This window comes from Mchenga conophoros, linkage group LG3 (genome assembly GCF_057382185.1).
Source record: "Mchenga conophoros isolate Kocher_MC1m ecotype Shallow Benthic linkage group LG3, M_conophoros_male_GT1.1, whole genome shotgun sequence".
Classification (NCBI taxonomy): Eukaryota; Metazoa; Chordata; class Actinopteri; order Cichliformes; family Cichlidae; genus Mchenga; species Mchenga conophoros.
Window position 1 is genome coordinate 56,012,361 of NC_140528.1, and position 26,773 is coordinate 56,039,133.

At 38.5% G+C, this 26,773-nt stretch overlaps 2 protein-coding genes across 2 annotated transcripts; one reads left to right on the forward strand and one right to left on the reverse strand.

Annotated features, from left to right (window-relative positions):
- The first annotated feature begins 11,697 nt into the window (after positions 1–11,697).
- On the forward strand, positions 11,698–15,316 carry LOC146579593 (low affinity immunoglobulin gamma Fc region receptor III-B-like). The gene is made up of 4 exons (XM_085263710.1): positions 11,698–11,728; positions 12,959–13,222; positions 14,691–14,939; positions 15,078–15,316. Exons 1-4 carry the CDS (start codon positions 11,698–11,700, stop codon positions 15,176–15,178), a joined length of 645 nt encoding a protein of 214 aa, XP_085119836.1. The 3' UTR covers positions 15,179–15,316.
- Positions 15,317–20,353: 5,037 nt separating this feature from the next.
- LOC146579594 (endonuclease domain-containing 1 protein-like) lies at positions 20,354–26,246 on the reverse strand. Its single transcript, XM_085269517.1, has 3 exons — positions 26,146–26,246; positions 21,665–22,006; positions 20,354–21,269 (listed from the first exon to the last, which is right to left on the reverse strand). The coding sequence occupies exons 2-3, from the start codon at positions 22,004–22,006 to the stop codon at positions 20,649–20,651; spliced, it is 963 nt and encodes a 320-aa protein (XP_085125643.1). The 5' UTR covers positions 26,146–26,246; the 3' UTR covers positions 20,354–20,648.
- Between the last annotated feature and the right edge of the window lie 527 nt (positions 26,247–26,773).

Below are 26,773 nucleotides of genomic sequence, written 5' to 3' on the forward strand. Positions count from 1 at the left end.
GGTCCAGGAGAAGTCCTCGGTGATGTTGACTCCAGGGAATTTGAAGCTGCTGACCCTTTCGACCTTGACACCGTTGATGTGGATGGGCTGGTGTTCCCTGACCGGTCGTTTCCGGTAGTCCACTATTATTTCTCTAGGTTTGCTGATGTTGAGTCAGGTTATTTTCCAGACACCACTCGTACAGCGCCATCACCTCCTCTCTATAGGCCGTCTCATCGTTGCCTGTGATGAGACCTATGATGGTTGTGTCATCCGCAAATGTGATGATGATGTTGGACTCGTGATTCTTAAACCGCTCCAGCTTTTCCAGCTTAGGACCATAGACTCAGATTTGGAGGTGCTGATGTTCATTTCCACCGCTTCACACTCTGCTATGAACTGCTCTAGCACTAGGACACCACCTAATGTAGTGAATAGAACCCCATCATCTGCAAAAAACAAAGATGATATTCTGAGGTCACCCAAAGTGGAAACCTTCCATCACCTTGTTACGCAGTAAAACTACCCATAAAAATTAGAAACAGAATCCGTGATTTAGAACCCCAATGGTGGAGTACAACACTGACAGGGATCGAGTCAATCTTGTGAAGCATTGGAGCTCCTGCAATAGTTGTACAGGGACCAAATGGCTCGTAGCAATGGGCCAAACACTCTATATTCAAGACGATCAAATGCCTTTTCCAGGTCCACAAATTCAAATTCCCACACACCTTTAAATATCCTCAAGAGTACAAAGAGCTGGTCCAGTGTTCTCCAACCAAGATGAAAACCACATTGTAGTTTTATGTTCCATCTTTGGGGACTGAGAGAGTGAGTCATGGTGCTTTCCAACGTATGTCTCAGATCATTCATGATTGTGACTGATCTTTTTGTGAAGTTATAAAAGTTATATATAAAAGTTGATATGAAGTCACGGACAGTGTTGGGAAGGTTACTTTTAAAATGTATTCCATTACAGAATACAGAATACATGCCCCAAAATGTATTCTGTAACGTATTCCGTTATGTTACTCAATGACAGTAACGTATTCTGAATACTTTGGATTACTTAATATATTATCATGCTTTTTACAACAACGTGAATGTACTATTGCTGTGTGATTTATTACTGTTACTGAAGGTCCACGACTTCGAACTGTAGTAAAGGGACCTCTGACTAATACGGCGGGGTCCCTGTCGGCACGTAGCCGAAAAATAGCTTTACTTTGTTGTGTGGGTCAACTTTTCTTGCGAGAGACAGAGAGAGGCGTTGAAAGGCTGCTCCAACGAAACTTATTGTTTTCGGAGGAAAACACGAACACGGTGTACAGTCGAGTCTTAATAGCTTACTTACAACTGGGCTCGTCAGGCACTCTTCTTGGCTGCAGTGGTTATTATTATATTTACATGTTTCCAGCTCCCGTTTTTCCTCGATGACAACTCGTACCTTTCCACTCTCCTTTTTCTCCCTCCTCGCGCTCACAGACCCATAACGTGTATGGCAGTCCATTCTCCTGCAGCACGGACTACACTGCCCATGATGCTACATTCTTTAGAGCTATGCTTGTAGCATTCTGCCTGTTAGCTTAGCACAACAACAACAACAACAACGAAAAGGCGCTCTCTCACCCAGGAAACACACAGTCGCAGAGAGAGAGAGAGCGTCACCCTGTAACCATGGCAACTGTAACGCTGCCGCCTGGAACAACAGAGCGTAGCTGTCAAACAAAACCCAAACAGTCCTGACCCGCAGCAAAATGAAACAGGAAAGTACCGCCGTGTAATCCATTTATTTCAACAAAGTAACTGTATTCTGAATACCACCTTTTTAAATGGTAACTGTAACGGAATACAGTTACTCATATTTTATATATTTAAATACGTAACGGCGGTACATGTATTCCGTTACTCCCCAACACTGGTCACGGATAGTGTTTAATTTTACTGAGAAGTTCAAAACCAGTGAGAATTTTCTTCTTTGTTTTTTTAATATAAAATTTAAATTACTTTCATTTCCCCCCCTGTACTCAGGTCAGTTTTATGTGGTTGCGGGTGTCTGTGGCTCAGGTGGCAGTGCAGATCAACTACTGATTGGAAGATTGGTGATTCGATTCTTGGGTTCCCCAGTGTGCATGCCAAATATTCTTGGGCAAGATACTAACCCCAAGTTGCCCTCCGATGAGTTTATCAGAGTGTGAATGTGTGAATGTTGGTTAGATTGCACTTGATGTTAGAAGTGCTTATATGAGTGGGTGTGAATGGGGTGAATGAGGCTTGTTGTACACAGTGCTTTGAGAACGGGCGAGTAGAAAAGTGGTATATAACAATCAGTCCATTTACCATCTCTTCAGCCTATCGTGGCTACTCCAGCTGGTGATTTCATCTTGCCTTGTCACATGGAAACAAAAGTTGATATAACTGAGTGTTCTAGCCCCACCTCCAGCCTGAACCCCACCGTCATCTGAGTCGAGATGAATATGATCATCTCAGCACAACAGGGAGGTGACTGACGTGAAGATCCAATCACACGTCAGGAGGAAGCTGTTGTTTACAGATGGCACGATGGAAGATACAGAAGTTTTATCTCAACATCAAAGACTCAAAATCAGTCTTCGTTTCTGCTTTTTGCTTGCTGGTGAGTTAGAAAGAAAATAGTTTTTCTTAAAACTGAAGAAAAAACACTCAGAGTCATTTTGGTAGTAACTTATTGCTCCTCAAAGAACTACTAAACATTGTTTTGTAAATAATTAAATGTCTTCTGATATTTCACAACCAAATTCAAACTAAAAATTCAAACTAAAACCATGACAACAGAGACAACTCTGAAACTCTCCAAACTCCTCATCTGATATACAGTGGGGCAAAAAAGTATTTAGTCAGCCACCGATTGTGCAAGTTCCCCCACTAAAAATGATGACAGAGGTCAGTAATTTGCACCAGAGGTACACTTCAACTGTGAGAGACAGAATGTGAAAAAAAAATCCATGAATTCACATGGTAGGATTTGTAAAGAATTTATTCGTAAATCAGGGTGGAAAATAAGTATTTGGTCACCTCAAACAAGGAAAATCTCTGGCTCTCACAGACCTGTAACGTCTTCTGTAAGAAGCTTTTCTGTCCTCCACTCGTTACCTGTATGAATGGCACCTGTTTGAACTCATCATCTGTATAAAAGACACCTGTCCACAGCCTCAAACAGTCAGACTCCAAACTCCGCCATGGCCAAGACCAAAGAGCTTTCGAAGGACACCAGGAAAAGTATTGTAGACCTGCACCAGACTGGGAAGAGTGAATCTACAATAGGCAAGCAGCTTGGTGTGAAAAAATCAACTGAAAAAAAAATCATCAGAAACTGGAAGACATACAAGACCACTGATAATCTCCCACGATCTGGGGCTCCACGCAAGATCTCATCCCGTGGGGTCAAAATGATCATGAGAACGGTGAGCAAAGATCCCAGAACCACACGGGGGGACCTGGTGAATGACCTGCAGAGAGCTGGGACCAAAGTAACAAAGGTCACCATCAGTAACACACTACAACGGCAGGGAATCAAATCCCGCAGTGCCAGACGTGTTCCGCTGCTGAAGCCAGTGCATGTCCAGGCCCGTCTGAAGTTTGCCAGAGAGCACATGGATGATACAGCAGAGGATTGGGAGAATGTCATGTGGTCAGATGAAACCAAAGTAGAACTTTTTGGTATAAACTCAACTCGTCGTGTTTGGAGGACGAAGAATACTGAGTTGCATCCCAAGAACACCATACCTACTGTGAAGCATGGGGGTGGAAGCATCATGCTATGGGGCTGTTTCTCTGCCAAGGGGACAGGACGACTGATCCGTGTTAAGGACAGAATGAATGGGGCCATGTATCGTGAGATTTTGAGCCAAAACCTCCTTCCATCAGTGAGAACTTTGAAGATGAAACGAGGCTGGGTCTTCCAACATGACAATGATCCAAAACACACTGCCCGGGCAACAAAGGAGTGGCTCCGTAAGAAGCATTTGAAAGTCCTGGAGTGGCCTAGCCAGTCTCCAGACTTCAACCCCATAGAAAATCTGTGGCGGGAGTTGAAAGTCCGTGTTGCTCGGCGACAGCCCCAAAACATCACTGCTCTCGAGAAGATCTGCATGGAGGAATGGGCCAAAATAGCAGCTACTGTGTGTGCAAACCTGGTAAAGACCTATAGTAAACGTTTGACCTCTGTTATTGCCAACAAAGGTTATGTTACAAAGTATTGAGTTGTATTTTTGTTATTGACCAAATACTTATTTTCCACCCTGATTTACGTATAAATTCTTTACAAATCCTACCATGTGGATTCATGGATTTTTTCTTTCACATTCTGTCTCTCACAGTTGAAGTGTACCTCTGGTGCAAATTACTGACCTCTGTCATCATTTTAAGTGGGGGAACTTGCACAATCGGTGGCTGACTAAATACTTTTTTTGCCCCACTGTAGATGTAAGCTGCAGGTGAGAGCATGAGAACAACAAAAAAAAAAAAAACGAAGAGAGTCCAAATAATTTATCTAACACATTTATAGCAAGAGAATAGAACACAATACACAACATTAAAAGACCAAAATAAAAGCAGACCTGATAGCCAGCTGGAGATTGGACCAGGGACTCCGCTCTGACCACTGACATCTTTGGGCCCAGTGAGTTCTTTGAACTGCCTCCCTAGGCCTGGCTCCAGGACGAGGTTTTAAGATCTGAAATTCCTATTCATTTTAAAATCTCCAATTAAAAAAAAAAAACTAAGGAACTACAAAAACAATATGGGAGCCAACCATTTAAAATGATGTTTAACAAGAAGTCACTCTCATGCTGCTCTGTGTATTTTCCTTTTGACAAAGCAAAGCTACTGTGCTTGAATCACTTTTAGAAAACATCTACTTAAAAGCAGGTAAAAGTGCTGACTACCCAATTATTCTTTATTACTAACTGTCTGTTAAATTTCAAATGTGTGAGATGACCACAAGGATTCTGCTGTGCAAGCATGAACAGGAGGCTGCAAGCTTGACTGCTCGTCACTGCCTTTGTTGTCCTGTTATATTTTAGATAGCACAGAGCAGACGGGTGAGTTTATTAAACTTCACTGAACAACCTGCAAATTTCATTAAAAGTTTAATAAACTGTCATCTTGTCTTAATTTTTAGGTAGCACATACCTTAAACACTTCAAGCTTTAAGCTAATGATAGTTATATAAGTGCTGATGCATGCTGGTGCAATAAGCTGAGAGGATTTCTATCATTTTTTTGGACCCAAGTGGACTTTAATCCCTGTAAGTGGTTTGACCAAAATAGTGACAACAGGTTGAAGTACTGAAACAGCATCAATCATCATCATCACCAAAGCAGACAGTTCATTTCAAAAGTGTTAAGTGGTGTGTTGTCCAAGTTAGTGTTTTTCTGGGCTCATCTGCACACACACATCAAAAAGCATTTAGTGTGTTGGGTGGTGTTTTTCTGTCTGTTCATTTTGTTGCAGTGACAGTTCACAAAGGTCACAAACACAAACTGATTGTGGTCACAACTCAAAGTTTTAGCTTTGGTGCATTTTGGATTTTATAATGTGGCTGTCATTTTAGAGTCACACTTCCTCTATGGGTGGTATGGTGATACATTAGCTTGCACTGTTGCCCCTGGGATTAAATCCAGCCTGCTGTGTTTCTGTGTGGAGTTTTTAATGTTTTCTCTGTGCTTTGTGCAGTTGGGGTTAGGGAAGGAAGTCATGAGACAGACACACTGTGCAAGAGAGCCAGAGATGACTGCTTGTGGTTTGTGGATTCACCACAAAGTCCGGTTTGAACCTGCAGGACCTGCAGGATAGGCTTTAGAACGCCAAACTCACAACTAAGGAGAAGTTGTGGGTGTTTCAAAAGAATTTTTCTCCATCATTTTACAGACTGTCGGTCTAACATAAGGCTACCACACAGAGACTTTGCAACCACACACTACACAGTAAGTTAAATAATAACTTTGAAAGCATGTGTTTCTCTATTGCTCTTAAAAAATGCCAAATGTAACTTGTTTTAATCAATTAGTTTTTCTTCTCCTTAGGACAGTTTCATTTATTTTATGCACCTCACCCAGTCAAGGCTACTTCAGATGATGGTGCCATCCTGCCGTGTCACATGGAGCCAAAGTTAAATGTGGCAGACTGATGGTGGAGTGGTTGAGGCCCGACCTCCACCCAGACCCCAAAAATCGTCTGAGCCTAAATGAATATGTTCATCTTTACCGGCACAATTGTGAGGTGACAGACATGAAGATCCCATCATACATCGGGAGGACAGCGTTGTTCACAGAAGGCCTGAAAGAAGGAAACATCTCACTAAGAATCACTAATGTGACACTAGAAGAAATGAAGAAAGATACAGATGTTTCATCCCAAAGTTAAAGAGTCAAACAAGGTTTTCAATTGTCCGTCTGACTGTTGGTGAGTTATACCTAATGCCAAAAAACAGTAAGCAAATTCAGTGCCTCAAATAATTTTGATAAAGGTATTCCAATTTCAGCAACAACTTTTTTGGCCCCATGACTATTGTGTTATAAAATCTTGAACTTTTCTCAGCTAAACACAGGACAACAGAGATGCCACTCAATCCCAAAGATGTAAAAAGTCCTGACTGAACAGATGGTTGGTAAAGGTGAGAAAATGAAAAAAACAAAGCAACACCTCGTAGATCAACATGTTTCAGTGTTATTTTTAAATAACAACTGTATAGTAGTGAGGTTTTCACAGTTTTTACTTTATTTGTTTATTTGTGTTTTGTTTTTTCCACGCTTTTAAAAAATGAAATAAATTCTGGTTATTATTGTTAGCAGGTATCTGGCACTGTTACATGGATGTATGGTCAGGATCATAAGGATACAGGGTATAATGCTTTATGGACATCTTGATGATTTTTTTTAATCTAACTGAACACCAAATCTTCATGTCCTGTCTGATGTTACTGTACGTCTCATCTCTGATTTTTTCCTGGCAGGTGGTTTGTCTGATCGCAGCCAATGGATTACTTACAAAAAGCTGTTTGGATCTGAATTCATAGACACTCTGATGAAGGAATGGTCAAGTGACACCCAACAAAAGCAGTGATAGACAGTTTCAGTGATGTGGTGTTTCTTGGCACCTGATCAGGAGAAAGGTCATCCTGTATCAACTTTACTTTTGACACCTGTAAGATAAGAGTAATAGTGAAGAGGGGGGCAGAAACAGGTTTCTAAGTGCAAACAGGTGGAGCAGCCTGGGATGTTTGTGTAAGATATTCCATTTATGGTAAGCTTTAGTGTTCTTTTCTTTCACATTTGCACAGGTCATTATTCATCTGTTGCTATTTCATTAATGGAGTGGCAACAACATCTACATATATATCATAATAGAGCCCGGGGTTATCAAGGGGGGCAATGAATTGAATTGAATTCCATTTTAGTTATATAGCAAATTACAACAGATTAGTTTCAGCATTACTTTGAGACAGGATGTTTCTAGTTTTAGAGATATTGTCCAAATGCAAGAAATAAATCCTACATATTTGTTTAATATGTGCATTGAAGTGCATATCCTGGTCAAAAATGATACAGTGAGTCCATTTAATCTCATATATAGAAATCTTAAAAAAAAGAAAAAAAGAAAAACTATTCCAATCTTGCAGTAGAAGAAAAGGATGACAGAGTGCTCAGTCTTTGTTTTTCAGCATGTGCTGGCAGTGTAGATAACAGCGTGATGATAAACCTGTTCTGCTGCTTCGGAGGGAGCTGACTAATTGAAAAATGTACCTGATCTCATGAGAGTACTCCAGAATTACTTGACTAAGTCAGTCTCTTGCAACCCTTTTCTTTTCACGTCTCCAAATCAGAGTGAATATTCATTAATATACTTGTCACAGGTGGGTCTGTTTATAGAACGTGGGCAGATATGAACTTCCCACTAATTTACTCATGATGAACTCACCTCCTGTTTGATATTTGCCTTTTATTTTCCCCACCAGTTTTCAGAAACTGCATTTTAAACTCTTCTTCCATTTTACCATCAAAAGCTTTAAAACACAAAATTAATGCTATGTACTTTCCTAAAAAAAAAAAAAAAACTCCCCCACGTGTTTGGCTCAGGCTTCTCCACATAAGAAGAAACAATCCACGTGTCTTGGAACTATCTTGTCAACATGACATCATCACAAAAGTCTCCTTATGAGAAAGCTTTTTTTTTCCCATTGCGTTGTTTACCTCAAGGAGAAAATGTGTCACATTAAAATCTGTTCTGAAGTATTTTTTCTAGTAGAAGATGAAAGGATGAGACGGCAGGAGACTTTAATGAGAGCAAATATACAAACTAGTTTCACTTTTAAGGGTCGAATTACAATCTCTGAAAACTCCACCTTTAGTCAGCGCTTCCAGACTGCGGACTTTTTCAAATACAATACGGTTCTGCCCCCTAGTGGGCATTTCGATCTAAACCTGTTTACTTTATTTTTCATAACACAGATTCACCTGTGCAAAAAAGAAAAAGAAAAAAATACTAAACCTTGTTCACAATTGACAATAAATCAATAGTCAGTTAAAAGACTGAGTCATCAAAATGTTATTTTTGGCATTTTTTTTTTTGTTGTTTTTCTTTTGTTTTTGTCAAAACCTTACTGGAAAAACTCTTTTAGGCGTGACAATCAGGACTCACCAGAAAGGAGTACATCAGAGGAACAGCTCTGGTAGGAGAGAAAGTTAGAGAGTATCGAATATCTTGTATAAATTATGCAAATGTTCAATTCTTTGCACTCTATTTATGTATGGTGTTGACTGTTTCTTACCTTTATTGCCTCAGTCAGCTTTTACTGGTCTAAAACCAACTGTGATTGTACACAGCTCAAAGGTTAAAGAAACACTGTGAAAAATATCAGATTTCAGTAGGTGGAAAATTCATGCTGGATATCCACACTCATGTGGACTGGGAAATGTGTTGGGAACTAAAGGATTGGTTAATGGAAAAGAAAATGATGAACCTAGTGTGGGCTGAAGTAAAACTGGTGGATCTGCTAAATCTGGCATTATGATATTATTCCAAATTCTAATCAGGCTCAATATGGCAGTGGGCAGTGAGCACAGGCCCACTAGAGGGCATCAGCCCCTCAACCTGAACTCATAAAGTCTGTTTCTGATTATCTGGTCAGGAAAATTCACACCAGTGTCCTCCTTAAGGGTCATTTGGAGCTCTGGCAGTGCTCGTGCTGTTCAAGCTTCCAGTAAGGAGCAGATACTGGTCGTGCTGATGGGTAAATGACCACATAGCAATGTTCAGTTCTCCTAGAGTCCTAGAGGATATGTCTCCTGGAATTTCCTCCATACTTATGGGACAGTTAAAACCTTCTGGCAGTGGCTCGTATTGATGTGCCAGACAATATTACTTTCAGATACTTTCTATCTGCTTTCGATATTTTTTAATTACACACTGCACACCATGCTAAAAATATGCCGGGAGTTACTTTAAATAGTCTTTTGGGAAATCACCTTGTTGGTTTAAAAATAGCTGATTCTTTGTGAAGCTGTTTGTCATGTCTAGACACAATACTGGTTCATCCCTCGAGTAAGATCCCCTTTTCATGCTTGAATGATTCATAGGTCAGCGTTAAGTTGCTTAAGAGACAAACATTCCTGTAAAAATGGCCACATACAAGAACCGGACTGAAAGTAAGTGAAAAAGCAGCCAGTGTTCAAAGAAAACCATGAAAAACCTGGAAACACTGTATGATTTGCTCCACAACTAAGAGTGTAATTACACTGTAAATCTAATTTCAAGGTGGTTTACTGAAATTGGAGTGAAGATGGCACCTGTGTGTGTAGTTTGCCGTCATCTGTTACCTGTTCTGTTTGTGGTCACTTTGTTTACATCTTTTTTTCTTCAAAAAGGTCTCTACTCTTCTGGTTTATGACTTCTAATCACTTCTAAATATCTGATGTGTCCAAATACCGACCTCACATCATTGCCTCAGATACAGCTGATCGTTTTGATTGTTTTATCAAAATTGTAATTATGCCTTACTTTTAAATAGGTCCATCAGCTTGACCCCCGATGACTTGCTTTCTCCGTTCAATTCAACCTGCTTGGAAATCCTGGATTACATTTCTCCTTTCACAACCAGGAGTCTAAAACCTGAAACCCAGTCTTGGTTGAACAATGCTACCTGATAACTAAGACAGGTGGGTAGAAAACCTGAGCAAAAATGGAAAATGGCAGACTTCAGGTGTCTTTTGATATACTAAGTGAATCTTTGTTAAATCATCAGAAGCCTGTAAGAGCACCAAAGGAAGGTACTTCTCTAAGATCGAATCTATTTATTATTTAATGTTATTTGAAATGTATGCCCATGAAAGAGTTGATTAACCTCACAGTGTGAAGGGTTAACTAAGAGGGATAGAAAGAGTTTCAGACAGGACAGGCTGCTAGGCCTTGGGTGTAGCATTAGTGAAGGTCACAGATGATCTTCTTATGTTCTCTGGCAGTGGACCCATCTCTGTGTGAGATGTGCTTGTCCTGTTAGACCTCAGTGCAGTGTTCATTACTGTTCACCATATTTTATTACATTATTTACCAAGGATATTTGGTATGCAGACAGATATCAAACCACCAACCTATAAACCACCAACCTTCTGATTAGTAGGTGACCTGCTCCATGTTCTGAGCAACAGCCCCCCATATCTATCTGATAGACTTCAATTTGTTTCATGTAAATGGAGTCTCACACTAAGGTTAAATATGGAGTTCCACAGGGTTCATATGCTGGGACCAATTCATTTTGCATTATACGTGCTTACCTTAGGCAGTATTATTAGGTGGAATGGCATACATTTTCACTGCTATGCAAATAATACCAGACTTCTTATCTATCCTATATTGAGTTTTCTGTGTTAGCGTCCTGTTAAATCCTGAAACAAACTTAAAATCCAGGGTAAGCCCTTAGTAAACCTATCCCAGGCAGTGCTACACAGGTCCCTTGTTTTTTCCTCTCTTATAGAGGTCAATTGAGTTGCTCTTTGTCTGACCCTTCACTGAGGACCAATTTACCTTGAAAGACCCCACCAGTGGGAGAAGCAAACTATCTGGTCAGCATAGCGCCTGGGATCACTTGGGCACACAAACCTCTCCACCGTGGTAATGCTGTTTTTTTTAATGTATTAAAATCCACTGTGGTGGTGCATAGAAGCAACAGTAGAAAAACTGTGTTGTTGTCTGAGTATATGCAAACCACATTTACATGAGTGGGTATCAAAATTTTAGGTAGAGCTTTTTGACATTATTCATTGCCCTTATGCAATCTGTGATTGCAAAACAGCACAAACTCCACAAATCGGAATAGAGGAAGACAGTAATTGATAAAAATCAGACAAAGAAATGTCAAAAAACTTTGAAGTACTCTGAACACTGCACTCTATCTAATGTAATTTTATATTTTAAAAAAAAACTCCCCAAAACTCTCAAAAAAGAAAAAAAATAATCAGTTATATATTTTTGATTCAAATTTTAGGAAGGATTAAATATTCTATAACTTCACTTTGATATACTTTATATCTTTATGGTGGAGAATGTAAGTGTTTGACACTTGCAGTTTTAAAAAATAAATTGATGACGTACATCTTGGTCAAGTGACTTTTTCACAGTCAGCACTGAGTTGTGAACAAACCCCCCTGAAACTGTCTGTGGGTCAAACACCTGCCAAGCAGCATGGAGATAACTGCTCTCTGCACTATTATTGGTATGTACTACTGTAAATGTGTGTGTGAAGTCTGTGATTTGTTTCTGTGTGGGCATCTGCTTTTGTTTGATAATAGAGTATTTTATTACAGGTTTTTATAATAGGTACATTACAAAAAGGTACTCTATGCAAGGTACTGTATTTCATGTCGATTTATTGTAGATTGATTTAGTTGAAATAAATACAGTACATGTAACTTGTATTTATTAATTTAAAATGTGTAAACTCATCTTATAAATTTTATATGGCATCAATACAGCTACAAACTTATCTGCACAGATGAAAAACCAGATGTTCCAGTGTTTAAAATGAAACCTTGTGGGAGGTAATGCAACTATTTTGTGGGTAGCATGCAGAAGCTGCAAAGGTGTAAAGAGGAAGGAAATGTCAGTGCTGTGGGTTTTAGTACCATGTTTGGTGGCAAGAATACATTTAGTATAAGGTCAGTAAAATTTAATTTGTTTGAGGTAGTGCTTCATCTGTGTTCCAAAATACAGCTGTCAGAGAAAAAAGTAACAACATTTTAAAAAGTTTTCATGTTTATGTTCATTTTTGATTTTCTCAAATAAAAAAGGCAGCTCCTGGGTTTTGAATTTTATTTATTTCTGTTTCCCCACTCAGTAATGTTTCCACGTTTGTTTTTATTTTGTCTATGTCTCTCTTTGTGCTACTTTTCTATATTATTTTAATAGTCCCTTGCTCTATGTGCATTGTCTTTATTTTAACTTGCCTCCTCCTGTGATTAGTGTCACATGTGCTCCCACCAGTTTCCTCTTCCTTAGTCACCTGCCTGTGTGTTTATTTAGTCTCTTTATCCTTTGCTGTCCCTGATCTGTTACAAGTTCTGGGTTTTCCTCAAGCTTCCGAGTTTTATGGTGCTAGCTTCCTGCTGTATATCTACACCATCACCTTTAATTAGCTTTTTTAATGCAACACACAACTGAAAAAAAAAAACAATTATCAGCAGTAAAACTCATAAAATTTTCTCAAACGAAGTGGGCAGTTACAATTGTTCATGGAAAAACAGCACAGCAAAAATGTTATACTATAGTCGGGAGTTATACTATATAAATCCATATATCCATTTGAATTCAATTGTGAGGAGTCCCCTGTCAGTGTTTCCTTGGATGCATAGGGTGGCCAGACTAAACTGTGCCCACCTCATTGTTCTGCCCTTAAATACAGCTCTGTAAACACAACTAACTTGTCTCACCTCTCTGTTTCTTTCAGCCACTCTGAGAATATTTCCCAACAGATCTCAGTTCTTCCTGTATGAGTCTGTTACACTGAGCTGTGGAGAGCATAAAAACTCTTCTGATTGGACAATAAAGAGAAACACATCTATAAAAACAAATCATGAGTGTTCCAAACACTGGGGTTCAAAAAATGAGTCACACTGCTTCCTTCAAGATGCTTACCCCTCAGACAGTGGGTTGTACTGGTGTGATTCTGGAGCTGGAGCGTGCACTGAAGCTGTCAACATCACTGTTACTGGTGAGTTTATACAAACTACAGAGGATTACCATTAAATTCAACAGGAAAAAAGCATTTAAACCATTTACTAACAGCCATATATAGACTACGATGTTTATATTTTTTCATCTATTACATAGGTCTCACACTCTGGCCAGCGGGCCAAATTTGGCCCGCAGCCTAATTACATTTGGCCCGCGAAGCCATACCAAATTACTATTAGAGCTGGCCTACTGGTATTATACAGCTAATATATACATTGTTTAGTATTAAGCTTTGCTTGTTCCACATTCAGTTTTTCAGCAAAACTTGTTTGAGTCCATAAGAAGAGATTCATTCTTAAATCTGGAGGAATATATTTTTCAATAAATATTAATGTTAGCCCGCGACCTTGTTCTAGTTTTGAATTTTGGCCCACTGTGTATAAAGTATGTATTTACTTTACTATGTAATTGAAAATACTCCATCCATTCGCTTCCGCTTATCCTTTTCAGGGTCGCGGGGGGCGCTGGAGCCTATCCCAGCTGTCATAGGGCGAGAGGCAGGGTACATCCTGGACAGGTCGCCAGTCTGTCGCAGGGCCAACACACAGGGACAGACAACCATTCACACTCACATTCACTCGCACATTCACACCTAGTGGCAATTTGGATTATCCAATTAACCTATCCCCACAAGCTGCATTGAAAATACTCTTCCAAAAAATTCCCTATTGATTACAATAGATAGATAGTGTTTAAAAAGTGAATACTTGAAAAAGAAAAGCAATTAAATACTTGCTAAAAGTGTGAAAGTTGAAATAATTAGCTAATAGTACAATATGATATGTATTGATATTGAGCAATATGATATTGCTCATCTTGTAACCGGAAGGTTGCCGGTTCAATCCATAGCTCTGTCCTGGTCGTTGTGTCCTTGGGCAAGACACTTCACCTACCGCCTACTGGTGTTAGCCAGAGGGGCCGATGGCGCGATATGGCAGCCTCGCTTCTGTCAGTCTGCCCCAGGGCAGCTGTGGCTACAACTGTAGCTTGTCTCCACCAGTGTGTGAATGTGAGAATGAATGAATAGTGGAATTGTAAAGCGCTCTGGGTGCCTAGAAAACCGCTATATGAATGCAATCTATTATAATTATTACGTTATGGTATGAATAAAAATGTTAGTTAGCTCAGTTATTAAGCTAAAAGTACAGGCAGCATTTAAAATAGTATAGGTCAAATAATTATTTTCCAGGGGAAATTGGTTACTAAGTATATTGAAATTAAAAGCTTTTAAAAGCATTATCATCTTGAAGTGGTTGAAATGAATTCCTTCGAACGTTAAAGGTGTTGAGGTTGAAGAAAGGCATTTTTCTTTTAGCCCATATGATTAGAATATGTCTTGGCTTACGCAAGAAGCTCTATGAAAGTTTGGGCTCCACCTCTGCTGCATGAATTTCTTTTTTCAAAAGTGCACCTTTAAAGCTCTAAATATTTATTTTTTCATATAGGAGGTAAAGTGATTCTGGAGAGTCCGGTCCATCATCTGCAGGAGGGCGATGCCGTCACTCTGCATTGCACATATAGGGAGACTTCTTTATCCAACCTCACAGCTGAATTTTATAATGATAACCTCCTCATCGGGCACAGCTCTACAGGAGTCATGACTATCCCAAAGATTTCAAAATCTGATGAAGGTTCCTACAAGTGTAATGTCTCTGGTACTGGAGAATCACCATACAGCTGGCTGTCTGTCAGAGGTGAGATGATGTTAGGACTTTTAAGCAAATATTTCAGATGTGCTCTCTCTACTAAGCTCAGCTAAAAGCCAACCACATAGCTATTGCTGTATTTGTATCGAGACCAAACTATATCTTTCTTTATTTCCTGTGTTGAAGGTGGGCAGCCTGAACCTTTTCACTCCCCTCTTCTGCATGACTCACTTCCTGTGTTGAGGGTTTCTGTCTCTCTGGCCGTGGTGATGGTGCTGCTGCTGTGAATCTACAGCAGCCACAAAGATCAGTTTGTTTCTCAAACATTTGAAGAATTTATTTTGAAATGAAATTAAAGAAATTGTAATGGCTAACATGTTCATTTGTTCCTCTGAGCTCTTAGAGTATTTTGTCAAAATACTTCATTGACCATTCTGCTGCCAGAAAATACTCACTGTTCACTAATGCTAAAATGACTCACGCAAAAGATATGAGTGCACTTTATAATACAGCTTCAGATCTTTTTTAGTTAGATTTAAAGTTGCCTTTGTGCTTTGTTATATGATAGTTCTTAACCTTTATGTCATGTGTAACTGTTGTTGTAGCCTGATTTCTTGTGATCAGAAAACTGTTGGTTGCCTACCAAAGTGGAAATGTTGAGTCAGTCGATTTTGAGTGTCATCATGCATCTTAAAAAACACACGGTCTTTAAACGTAACAAAGCTGAAGCAAATACATGTATTATTTGTGGTAGAATCACAGGGGAGTCCAAGGTTTCTTTTTTAATGGTGGTGTCTCTGTTGGGGACCAAGAACCAGACAGGGAGCCTTCATGTTTAATCAAAATCTAATTATTAGAAATTGTTTTAGTCTCTTTATCCTTCTCCATTTTTTTTCTTTTATGTTAACCGGTTTCTGTTATCATATTGTTTGTTTATTTTGATGTTTCTTCTTGTGTTTCCAGTGTTTACCTCTGTCTGTTCTGATATTTATGATAGCTGTCACCACTCAAACAAAAGTTTTGTATTTAAGCAGCTTAAATTAACATGAATGGTTTCCTTCCATTTACCAAAAATGTTTCTGATAACACCAGATTTACACAAAGGTTAATATGCTGTATCTTTATTTGATGTCATGAAGCCTGATGCAAAGAAGCAATTACAAACTGAATCAAATCAATAAACGTTATTCATATTCATCACAACATGTATAAATGTCTAAAACTGATGATAGATCTCAGCCCTCAGTAGTTTATACATTTATGTTTTTATGGACAGTTGCAATCAGGGGAAAGTTGTGGGTAGAGCTCAGTGACAGTTGTTTCTCCAGGACATTGTCTTTCATCGAATGCTTTGATTCCCACTTTTATACGGAGGCTTTCCAAAGTCTTAGTCTGTGTGTAATCTTCGTTATATTCATTGTTTCGGCCCCAGTGTGCACTTGCCAGCCATTTTTCAGCCTATCACTGTAGCAGCAGAATGCCGACCACAGCCTATGTGGACTATTGATCCTTTTGTTATGGGTTTCTTGTGGCTGGGCTGTGCTTCCGTCACTACAAAGGCTTCTGTATAGCTGTTGTTACCGCAGTAGTTATTCATAACACATTTAATGCCGTTCTCCACTCTCTTCCAGCTTCTCCTGTTGAATGAAGCATTTTGTGAAATAACATGATCAGGGTAAAAGTAGATCTTCTTTGAATTTCAGTGAATCCATAAGTACTTGGAAATAACTGTCCTTTGGTAAACCCATTGCTATTGGCATAATCAATGTTACTAGCCTGATTCTTCAAGCTGAAACTTGTTTCTTCTCTCATCTCTTCATTGTTTTCAAGCTGTGTAAATGGAAAGAGTACAATATTGATGTTGTTGTACTGTTGTGATGAAATATACTGTTTCCAGAAAATTGTGTTGTTTAAAACCTAATTACAGGTCCGCTTAGGTTGTTACCTGCACTTGTAATATCTGATAATGTGGTCTGTTTTTTTTAAATTATTATTATTATTTATGACAATTATTATACCTCTGGTTCAATCATCCATTTGTAACTGGGTTTCCCACATTTGTCCCCTCTGAACTTTGCAGCAGAATATACTGGAATCTTGTTGCGGGTGTTGTAGAGCGTCACAAATGTAGTGGTGCCATTTAAAAACTCGCAAATCACTTTGTATCTGGCCTGTTCCAGAATGATGCTTCCCTCTAAAATCTTTGTGATGTTTGGTGAATTTTTGTTAAGAAAGAAACTGTCACATTCTGACATTGATTTCACTGCCTTAGTTTCGGTTGGAACGATGGACAGAAGGAGGAGAGCAACGTGGAGCAGGAGATGATGTGTCACCAGTGATGTCCTTGTTGGCCCTGTGCCAGCAGATCAGGGGAGAAAAAACAATTATACGACATGTCTTTCTTATCTGCTGTTATATAAACTCTTGCAATAGTATGTTATTTATATATATATTTAACATGGACAGAATTACAAATAATGAGGTTGGTGTCTATAATATCACATGATCTACAAGCTTCGACTTCAGACTGCTCAAAAAGCATTCTGAATGTTTTCTACTCCTGGGTTTGTCTGCTGTCTGTATAAAACACTGACTTTGCAGTTTTGATGTCACAAGTTTACAATACCTTGAGTTTAGCAGTTTTAACATTCCTGTCTAGGTTTGTTTGAAAATATAATGAATGACGGGTGGCTCTACAGATGCAGTCATTCAAAATTGTCACTTTCAGCCAGAGGTCAGTTGGTCTGTTAACTGACAGCCAGCTGCCAGCTGACAATCAGGCCTTGAAGTCCGCCACTTGATTGCAAAATCCCAAGAAACGGTATAGAAAATGTATAAAACAGGTATCAGCTGTTAATAATCTCCTGATTGCATAGTGAGAAAAAAAATTGTATTCTGTGGGGGCATGGGGCACTGATTGTATAGTTGTTGTGCAATTGGAGCACATTTAAATTTTGATTTTGCATTTTATCTAAGAACATTAGCAGTGAAATGAAACAATCATGCTTTCATTTCCATAAACGCAAGGCAGTAATAATCACTGACCGGTTTTTCATTTGCTGCAAACACATATCTATATTAATATTTGATAGAAAGGTTGAATCTGCCCTAGTTATAAAATCCCTGAACAAATTTAAAACATATAAATATGGTGTGATATAATATGATATAAAAATGGTGTAGCGAGCCTTTAAATGAATGTGCCTCCACACTGCTCCCCCTAGTGGATACACAAGATATTACCACTTGTTTTGTGTGTGAAGGTTCTCAATCATCCAGGTCATCGTAGGCTAAGGAGCTTGCAAAGAAAAGCGTCTGGACTTCTTTGAGTTGCTTGAAGACGTTTCACCTCTCATCCGAGAAGCTTCTTCAGTTCTAAGGTCAAATGGTGGAGAGTCCCAGATTTAAACCTAGTGGGAGTATCCCCCCACAGAGGGACAAAGGACCCCCTGATGATCCTCTAATCGCCTGAGCCAAGGTGTGAAAGCGGGTGTGGGTCACAATCAGCCAGAGTTCCGGGTGAGCTCATTGTGAAACCTGGCTCCACCCTATCATGTGATTTCCTGAGGTCAGATGGCCCAGGATGTGAGTGGGCGTTAAACACGTTTGGGAAGGGATTATAGATGGCAGAGAGTTGGTGTCGTAAGCCCCGCCTCTGTTCAAAGATGGTCGCTCACAGTGGACATAGATGCCTTCTTTCACTCCTCTTTCAAACCATCTGTCCTCTCTGTCCAAAATGTGAACATTGGCATCCTCGAAAGAGTGACCTTTGCCCTTTATTTCAGATGAACTGCTGAGTCTTGTCCCGTGGAGGTGGCAAAAAAAACAAAAAACCACAACCCTGAGAATTGAACCACTTCCTCAAAGAGCATGCCCTCTTCACACCACTGTCACTCACTTGTACTCGGACCTTTCCTCTAACTGCAATTGCTCACCCACATCAAGTGCATTTGCTCCTTTTACAAACACAGCCAAAGGAAATCAAGACTAGAACTTAGTATTAGGATCAGACATTTAGGGTCAGATTTCTCTCAATTACTTTTTTATTCAGTCCTTTATTTCAGTCAGAAACAAAAGCACTAATGACAGTCATCATAAAACACTGTAGAGAAATGCATTTTTAATGTCTTTGGAGCAGAATTGCCTGAAATCATTGGCTTCTACAAGCTGAAAAATTTGAGATTATAAAATGTACTCAAGCAGTCAACGTCAAATGCTTAGCCAGCTCAGGTACTCGTGTCCCCCCGAGCCAATCCATAAAATATTTGTGGGTAATATAAAGTTTTTAATGATTTTTTACATTTTGAGTGACCCTTACTTGATTTTCACCAAACTCCAAATCAGTTACATTTGCTACTGTCATCTAGATCACACAACACATTTTGAATATTGATGGGTTTAGATTTTATTATTGTCATTTGTATTAGGAAATATTTAACCATATATGCTTAGAGGTGTATAATCGATTGTGTAGTGATAGGATGTGTGATCTTTAGCAGTCTGCAAAGGCTTTGTGTGCTCTCCAGAGTGTTCTGGCATTCACACCCACATCCTGGGAGCATGGGAGAGGTTGTACGTTGTCTTATTGTTTCATGGTAGGATAAACGTAGCTATGTCAGTTTTAGGCTAAGTGCCTTTTGTTTAGATGAACTGCTGGACTTCCAGACCAGCAGGTTTAGGGAAGTCTTTATGGGGTCACACACTGACCCCCCCCCCCCCCCCCCCACCACACACACACACACACACACAGAGACAAGGTATGCTTTGTCCACATGTATACCTATATGAAACGTCATATGTTAATGAACCTATGCATATTCATGTAACCACAATAAAAGGAGTGCTATGGGGAACCTGTCTGAGAGTCCGACGGAGGCCAAGTGGGTGGAACGACATCTGGCTCCGGTCCGGTCTCCCTCATGCATGAGTAACACAAAGAACTTTGCCTACTTGTGTCTTGCTTTTGCTGTGTAGTAAATTGTCCTTAACGTTCCAGCGAATACGTTCATGCTACAAACCCATCAAATATGATATCTTGAAAACTGAGGACTGCTAGCCAACAGACAGACAGACAGCATGCACATTGTTGCTGTCACATTTAATGTCAAATATTAAAAAATATCATGGAGGTTAATTTTTATTTTATTGAATTTTTAGATTTAATGCATTCATTGTGAAATATGAGAAAGAAAAGTTGAACAGTCTGTAAGTTAGTTTGGAACTGCTAATAAATTATCATAAGCAGAAGATTTTAAAGACAAAACAAATCACAAAAACAATTATTTTTACACTTATTGTCAATTAAGATGAGAAAAATATACATCAGAATCAAGTACCAATGAGTGAAAATTACTTGTTATAACAATAATTTTGTTTAATATATTTCCCATGAAACCTTGTCACATAAGTACAATTAAATTTAATGGAATTTAATCAAATGACATTTACTGGATTGTTGTACATTCATTTATACTGAGCATATTTTCCTTAATGATTTTTTATTTGAATTAATAAGCTAGTTTTTATACATTTCAGTTGTATTTCACCCAGATGTACTGCTTCTCATTCATTGAGGGCAAAGAATTGCTTTTTTATGAATAATTGCTTTTATGGTATTGGTATAATATTTGGTAGTAGATGTGGGACACTGTGGTAGTAATATGGTCAGATGCAGGACTAGAAGTGTGAAAGACCAGTACTGGCACTGGGAGGGGCTGCTGCGTTAGCTTTAGAAGTGGAAGACACAGATATTGGACTTCAAGGGATAGCAGTGGTTGTAGGAGAAGATGTACTTGATGTGGGGGAGCAATTGCAGTTAGAGGAGAGGTCTGAGTACAAGTGAGTGGCAGTGGTGTGAAGAGGACATTGTGTTTGAGGAAATGGTTCACTTCCCAGGGTTCTGTGGAGTTCTGTTAAGGTCTGTGTCTGCAGGTATTTAGGGCCATCGGCCACATTCTCGCCCCAGTGTGCACTTGCCAGCCAGCTGTTCTGCCTGTGACTGTAGCAGCAGAATGCTGACCAGAGCACTGAAGGAATATTGATCTTGTTGTTGAGACTATTGTTGCTGGGCAGTGCTCCAGTAACTACAAAGCCTTCTATTTTTTCATTGTTGTTAAGGCAATATTCATTCAAAACACATTTGACACAGTTTTCCATTCTATTCCAGCTTCCCTGGTTGAAATTACCTATTTGTGGAACAATGTTAGTCAGTGTAAAAGTCGACCTTTTTTCAATAAGAGTGGATCCGTATGAGTTTGGGAATAAATGTCCTCTGTCAAACCCTTGGTTGTTTTTGAAATCTTCATTTCCAGCCTGGTAGTTGTAGATGATGTTTTTGTTTGATTTTCTCATAATGCCTTTGTCTCGTATGTTTTCAAGCTGTCAAAATGTAAAAAGGATAAAATAGTGATGAATGTATGGTTACTGATAAATAAATTAACTGTGCAGTTAATATTTTTTCATTTAAAGAAAAGAGGACTTAAACCTCGGATAATTTCTGGCTGATAATGATTGTTTTCATTTACTGAGCAAACTTGGATTGACACAATTTAAGCTAATTTTAGCCAAACTCATTTAATGTAGGATTAAGGACGTCTTTAGGAAAATACATTGAACAATTCTGAATACCACAATGTAATGGAAAATATCTGTAGATTCCTGATTAGCTACAATTATAGCATGTAAGTAGGACTACACTCTCATAATATTTTATTTTAGTCTAAAATTAATTGTTAGTTTTACTGGTAACTATTATATGTTATTGCTACTGATACCTGTGGTTCGATCATCCATTTATTCTTGGGCCTCTTGCCTCCAGCTCCCCCTCTGTACTTTGCAGCAGAAAAAACTGGAATCTTGTTCTGGGTGTCGTACAGCGTCACAAATGTTCTGGTGTTATTTAATGTCTGGCAAATCAGTTTGTATCTGTTTTGGTCCAGGATGATCCCTCCCTCCAAAATTCCTGGGATGTGTGGTGGAGTTTGCTGAAGAAAAAACTCCTTACAGTCTTCCACTGATGCCACCACTTTAGTTTCAGTGGGAAAGATGGACAGAAGGAGGAGAGCAGCAAGGGGCAGGAGATGCTTCGGTAATGACATCGCCAGACACTTGATCATCTGTTCAGAGGAAAATAACAAAACAATTCTAAAATATTACTCTTAAAGGGAAACAATTATTTTCCTTTAGCTGCTCCATTTAGGGGTTGCCAGTGCAGATCGTCTTTTTTCATCTCACCCTATCCTCCGTTGCAGCAACTCTCTGTTTGCCCTGGCCTCATTAACATTTTATAAGCCTTTCCAGTCATGCTGCCTCCTTCTCCATCCACTCCACCTTGCCTTCATCGTCTTCTTCATCTTGCTTGTAGACTGTTTACCTTCACTAGCTCTGCTCCTTGTATCTTCACTGTTGCACCCATGTCCCTGTCATTCACAGACACGTATTCTGTTTTATTTCTACTGAATTTCATCCCTCATGCATATCCCGCACCACTCTCACATAGTTCCCTGCCACTCCTGACTTCCTCCACAGTTTTTATCATAACTCTCTGTAAGCTGCAGTGTTAATATGGTTACAAAATACATGGTTATTAACTATTAATCGGAATAAATAAATAAACGAAAACAAAAAAAGATAACAAGTTGGGCCCATAGAGAGTTTATAGAGTGCCTCTTGGCAAATCTAATGTATTTGGAAAAACAGTCTTTTCAGATCAGATGGTTTTGCTTACTAAAGCTGAAGAACAAGACAGGCTCAAAATAAATTGTCCCTTGCTATAACGCGCTTCACCTTTCTCGGCTTCGCTGTTTTGCAGAGTTTTTGTGTGCAAATTTGCACGCTTTTTTCTTTTTACAACGCATTGTGTTCCGCGTCCTAATTGGCTGTAGACCATTGTTAATCAATCTCCTCCTTGCTGTGTCTCCTGCACAGTACAGAATGCGTTCAGCTTGTCAAATTTACATAAATCTTCGATCTCTAGCAGTGTGACTCTGACGTGCTGTGCTGTATACTTGTAAGTTTTCTCCCAAACAAACACAACAATGTCGACCAAGCGATTTGCACCGTCAAAGGCACCTGCAGTAGCACCCAAAAGGCAGAGGAAGATGCTAACCATCGCACAAAAAGCTGGACTTCTGGACATGCTAAAGGAAGGTAGAAGTTACCGTATTTTTTGGATTATAAGGCACATTAAACGAAATAAAACAGTCCGATATTTGAAACTTCACTCATCTTGTTCTTCTTGCTTCCTCTACTTCCGTACCATGGATTCATTAATGTTGAATTCTCTCACAGCTGCTCTATTTCCATGTTCTGGACCTGAAAACAGGATTTGACCTTTGGTTTTATTCTAAAATACTGGACTTTTTTTCTATTAAAATTTGAATTTTGAGAGTTTTTAAACACCAGAAAAAAGTGTGAAAATGTTCATGCCTGTCTGAGTAAAGTGTATAAAGTGTGTAGTGACGGGTTTTACAGCCTTAAAATATCTATAATAATTGTAAAATATAAAGCTCACTACTTCGCTGATTTCAGCTATCGTGGGTTTTCTTTAGAACGTAACTCCGGCGTTAAACGAGGGACCACTGTATTGAAATAATTTTTTAAAACTACAGTAAAACTAAAGCTCAAGATGCCAGACTAAAAATATTAACTTGATCCAAAATACTGCAAACAGTAACTTCTTACATGGAAAACCAATAAGTAAAAACAGAAATCAAAGACTCAACAATATGACAAGAAGTCAGATTTGAATAAGAGATCAAGTTTTCAACTTTAAACATCTAGAACATTAACACACAACTGCTCAGTTACATTCACCGAGACTTCTTAACTCAGATACATCATTACTTTGAGATCATGACAGAAAGTGTCCACAGACAGGACTGTATGAGTTACTTTTTCTTTGATAAATATTAGTTTCAGAAAATATAAAATAGTAAATATTAGACATACATACTGTGAAAGTAAACTTGAAGAGGGTTTATGTAGTAATTTCTCTCCATTTTAATTTGCAATCACCCAGATTATAAAGAAATTAAGAAGATTAATAAAATAAACTGAAAGAATTCTCACCACCACGTGTTTGTAAAAACCAGCTGAACTTCTGTTGTTAAAGGGTCACACAGCGGAGGAAACAAGACAGTGAAGACCAGGAGTGCCTTCCTCAAATATAAACTGAGCCGAAGGAGGAAGTTAATTTTTTGTATCAATGAGTCCAGCTGACTGGAAGTGCTAGTAGGTTTCCACAAAACCCCGTCATACATTTTCACATGCATATAGTAAAACTGACCACAGCTTCTGCTGGAGTTCTTTTAAAATAAAACAAAATGTATTTCTTAAAAAGCAACTTTGTTACTGTAATAACACATTTTTATAAAATCAAAATCAAAAGAAATAGGATATGGTTGATTAACTAAACTTGTTATTTTAATGTCAATATATATAAAAGATATTTTTCAAAAATATATCAAAATATCTCAATACAAGAAAAAAGAAAAAGTGGTTCCTGGTGGAGAGCATATAAAACTACGTTAGTATAGTCTGACAATAAAAACACAGAGGTGGAAACCTGAATGTGGCATGAGGAGGTACGGGTGTCTTGACAGAAGACAGCACACATTTAGCAGCGATTTCCTTTCTGTTTTTGCCTGGTTCCAAACATGAGAGTAGGTCTGTAAGTAACCTGCTTAAACATCCATATGTTTTCATTTCTAAACCGCAGCACTTTTATAGATAATTTTATGTAGAATTTTATAGATTTTCTGCTCATGTTCAAATCTTTCTGCAAATTAAATGGTGACCCAAAATCCAAACAAATGAAAACAGATGTAGAGCATAAAAATACACTTGGAGAGTTGATTAGGAACAAGACAAAGATGAGAACAAACAGTAAAAAGTAAGAAAACTGAATTTCAAAGCAAAGCAGAAAGTAACTTAGGGAAAAATACTCAAAAGAGACCAGATGAAACAGTGACATCAGAGATGTGGGAACAGACAGAGAAATTACAGAGTGAACTAAGCATGTGAGAAACTCAAAACAGAAACTGTGTCAGAATAAAGAACAAGAGGTCAAATACACTGAAACTATTTTTATGCATGTGTTATGTAATGTACATTTAGGTCATATGTCTGCTTATTAAAGCTGATGGACACGACATATGAAAAATACAGTAAAACTATAGCTCGACATGCTAGAATCAGAATAAAAACATGAACCAAAACTGTGTAAATGGGACACAACAGAAATCTTTTTTTACAAACCAGTTACATCACAAGGAGTCAAATTTAAAACCAAAACTTTGAGACCATAACAATAACAAAAAAGAGAGATAGAAAGTGTTGAGGACTCAGGGTCCATGACACAAACTGAGACGATTAACTTTAGAGACATAAATACCCTTAGACCATGCCAGTTCCACGCTTAATTGTAGAAATATATAATGCAAAGTGAAAATGAAAACTGTCTTTCTTTGTAATTTCTTTTTGATTTCATTTTGATTTCCAATCACCCAAACAAAGAAAGTACAAAGATGTTTTTGTAAAAAAAAAAAAAAAAGAAGTAATTTTTGTATCCATGTGTATCACAGTGGAGGTGCTGAGTAGATTTTATCAGAACTCGACGACAGATTTCCACATGCATCATTTCCCACAGTAAAACTGACCACAGCTCAAGCTGCAGTTCTTTTAAAACAAAAGAAGCTCATGAAAAGCAACAACTTTGGAGAAGAGTTATTTTACTGTAAATTAAATAAAAATCTTATCAAAATGTAAAAAAACAAAAATGAAAACACACACGCACACAAATACACACAAAAATATTACAAGGACTGGTCCGCAAGGCAGACTTTAAACTAAAGGTTATATTGCAAGCATAAACATTATGCTTTTTTGTAAGTGCTACAGTCTTCTGGATGGACTTTTGTTATACCATTAACACTTTCCAACAGAAGAAATAAAATAAAAAGAAACAAGGAAACATTATGTTTCTCAGTTCAAGCTAAACCTTTTTTGATTTGACCACTTTTACACCAGTCAAAATGTGTGTAGCCATAAATGGATTATGGTAATATTGTCACATTTCGGGGTCATTTTGATCCAGTATCTTGAGTTTCCTGTGATTTTGGTTTCTGTTTGTATTTTTAGCCCCTCTGTCCTGTGCCTACCCTGGTCCCACATGTCTTTGTTCCCTCTGTTGTCATGTCCGTGTTGTCGTAGTGTCTACTTGTGGGTCTGAGTCTGTAAAATTCAGTGTACTTACAGTTTTACTTTGATAGTCTTCGGTCTGTGTGCGTGATGTTCTGTTTGCTCTCCCCCGTCTAGTCTGTGTGATTAGTGTCAGCCGTGTTTCCCAGGTGTCTGCTCTTTGCCCTGTTCCTCTTCTGTATTTAGTGTCTGCGTGTGTCCCTGCTCGTTGTCACGTCGTCCCTCATACTTGCCTGTGTGCTCTGTTTTCATCCACAGTTTCTAGCTGTCCCAGTTTCACTTTTGTTTTGTCTTTTGCCAGCAATAAAGCTGTGGTTTTTGAGTTCTGCCTCTGTGAGTCTGCATATTGGATCCCTTTCCTTCCTGCCTGCACATAGTCATGACAAATATGAATGGTTTATATCCCACATGTGTTTAATTACAATGGCTATAATACTTGTAGAACACTAATTATTGTTAAAATTATGTTTGTTTTCCCTTAGACATAATTAAGGTTTATTTTAAAGATTATACACATTATAAATAATAATAAAAATAATAATAATAATAATATTTCAGTAAGATGATTGCACATGTGCTGTGGGACATAACTTGCAGTGAATAATTAGTATTCTTTAAAATTATTATGTTGGGTTAAAAACTTGTTGACATTAAGAGACTTGAGAGACATGTGTCAACAAAAT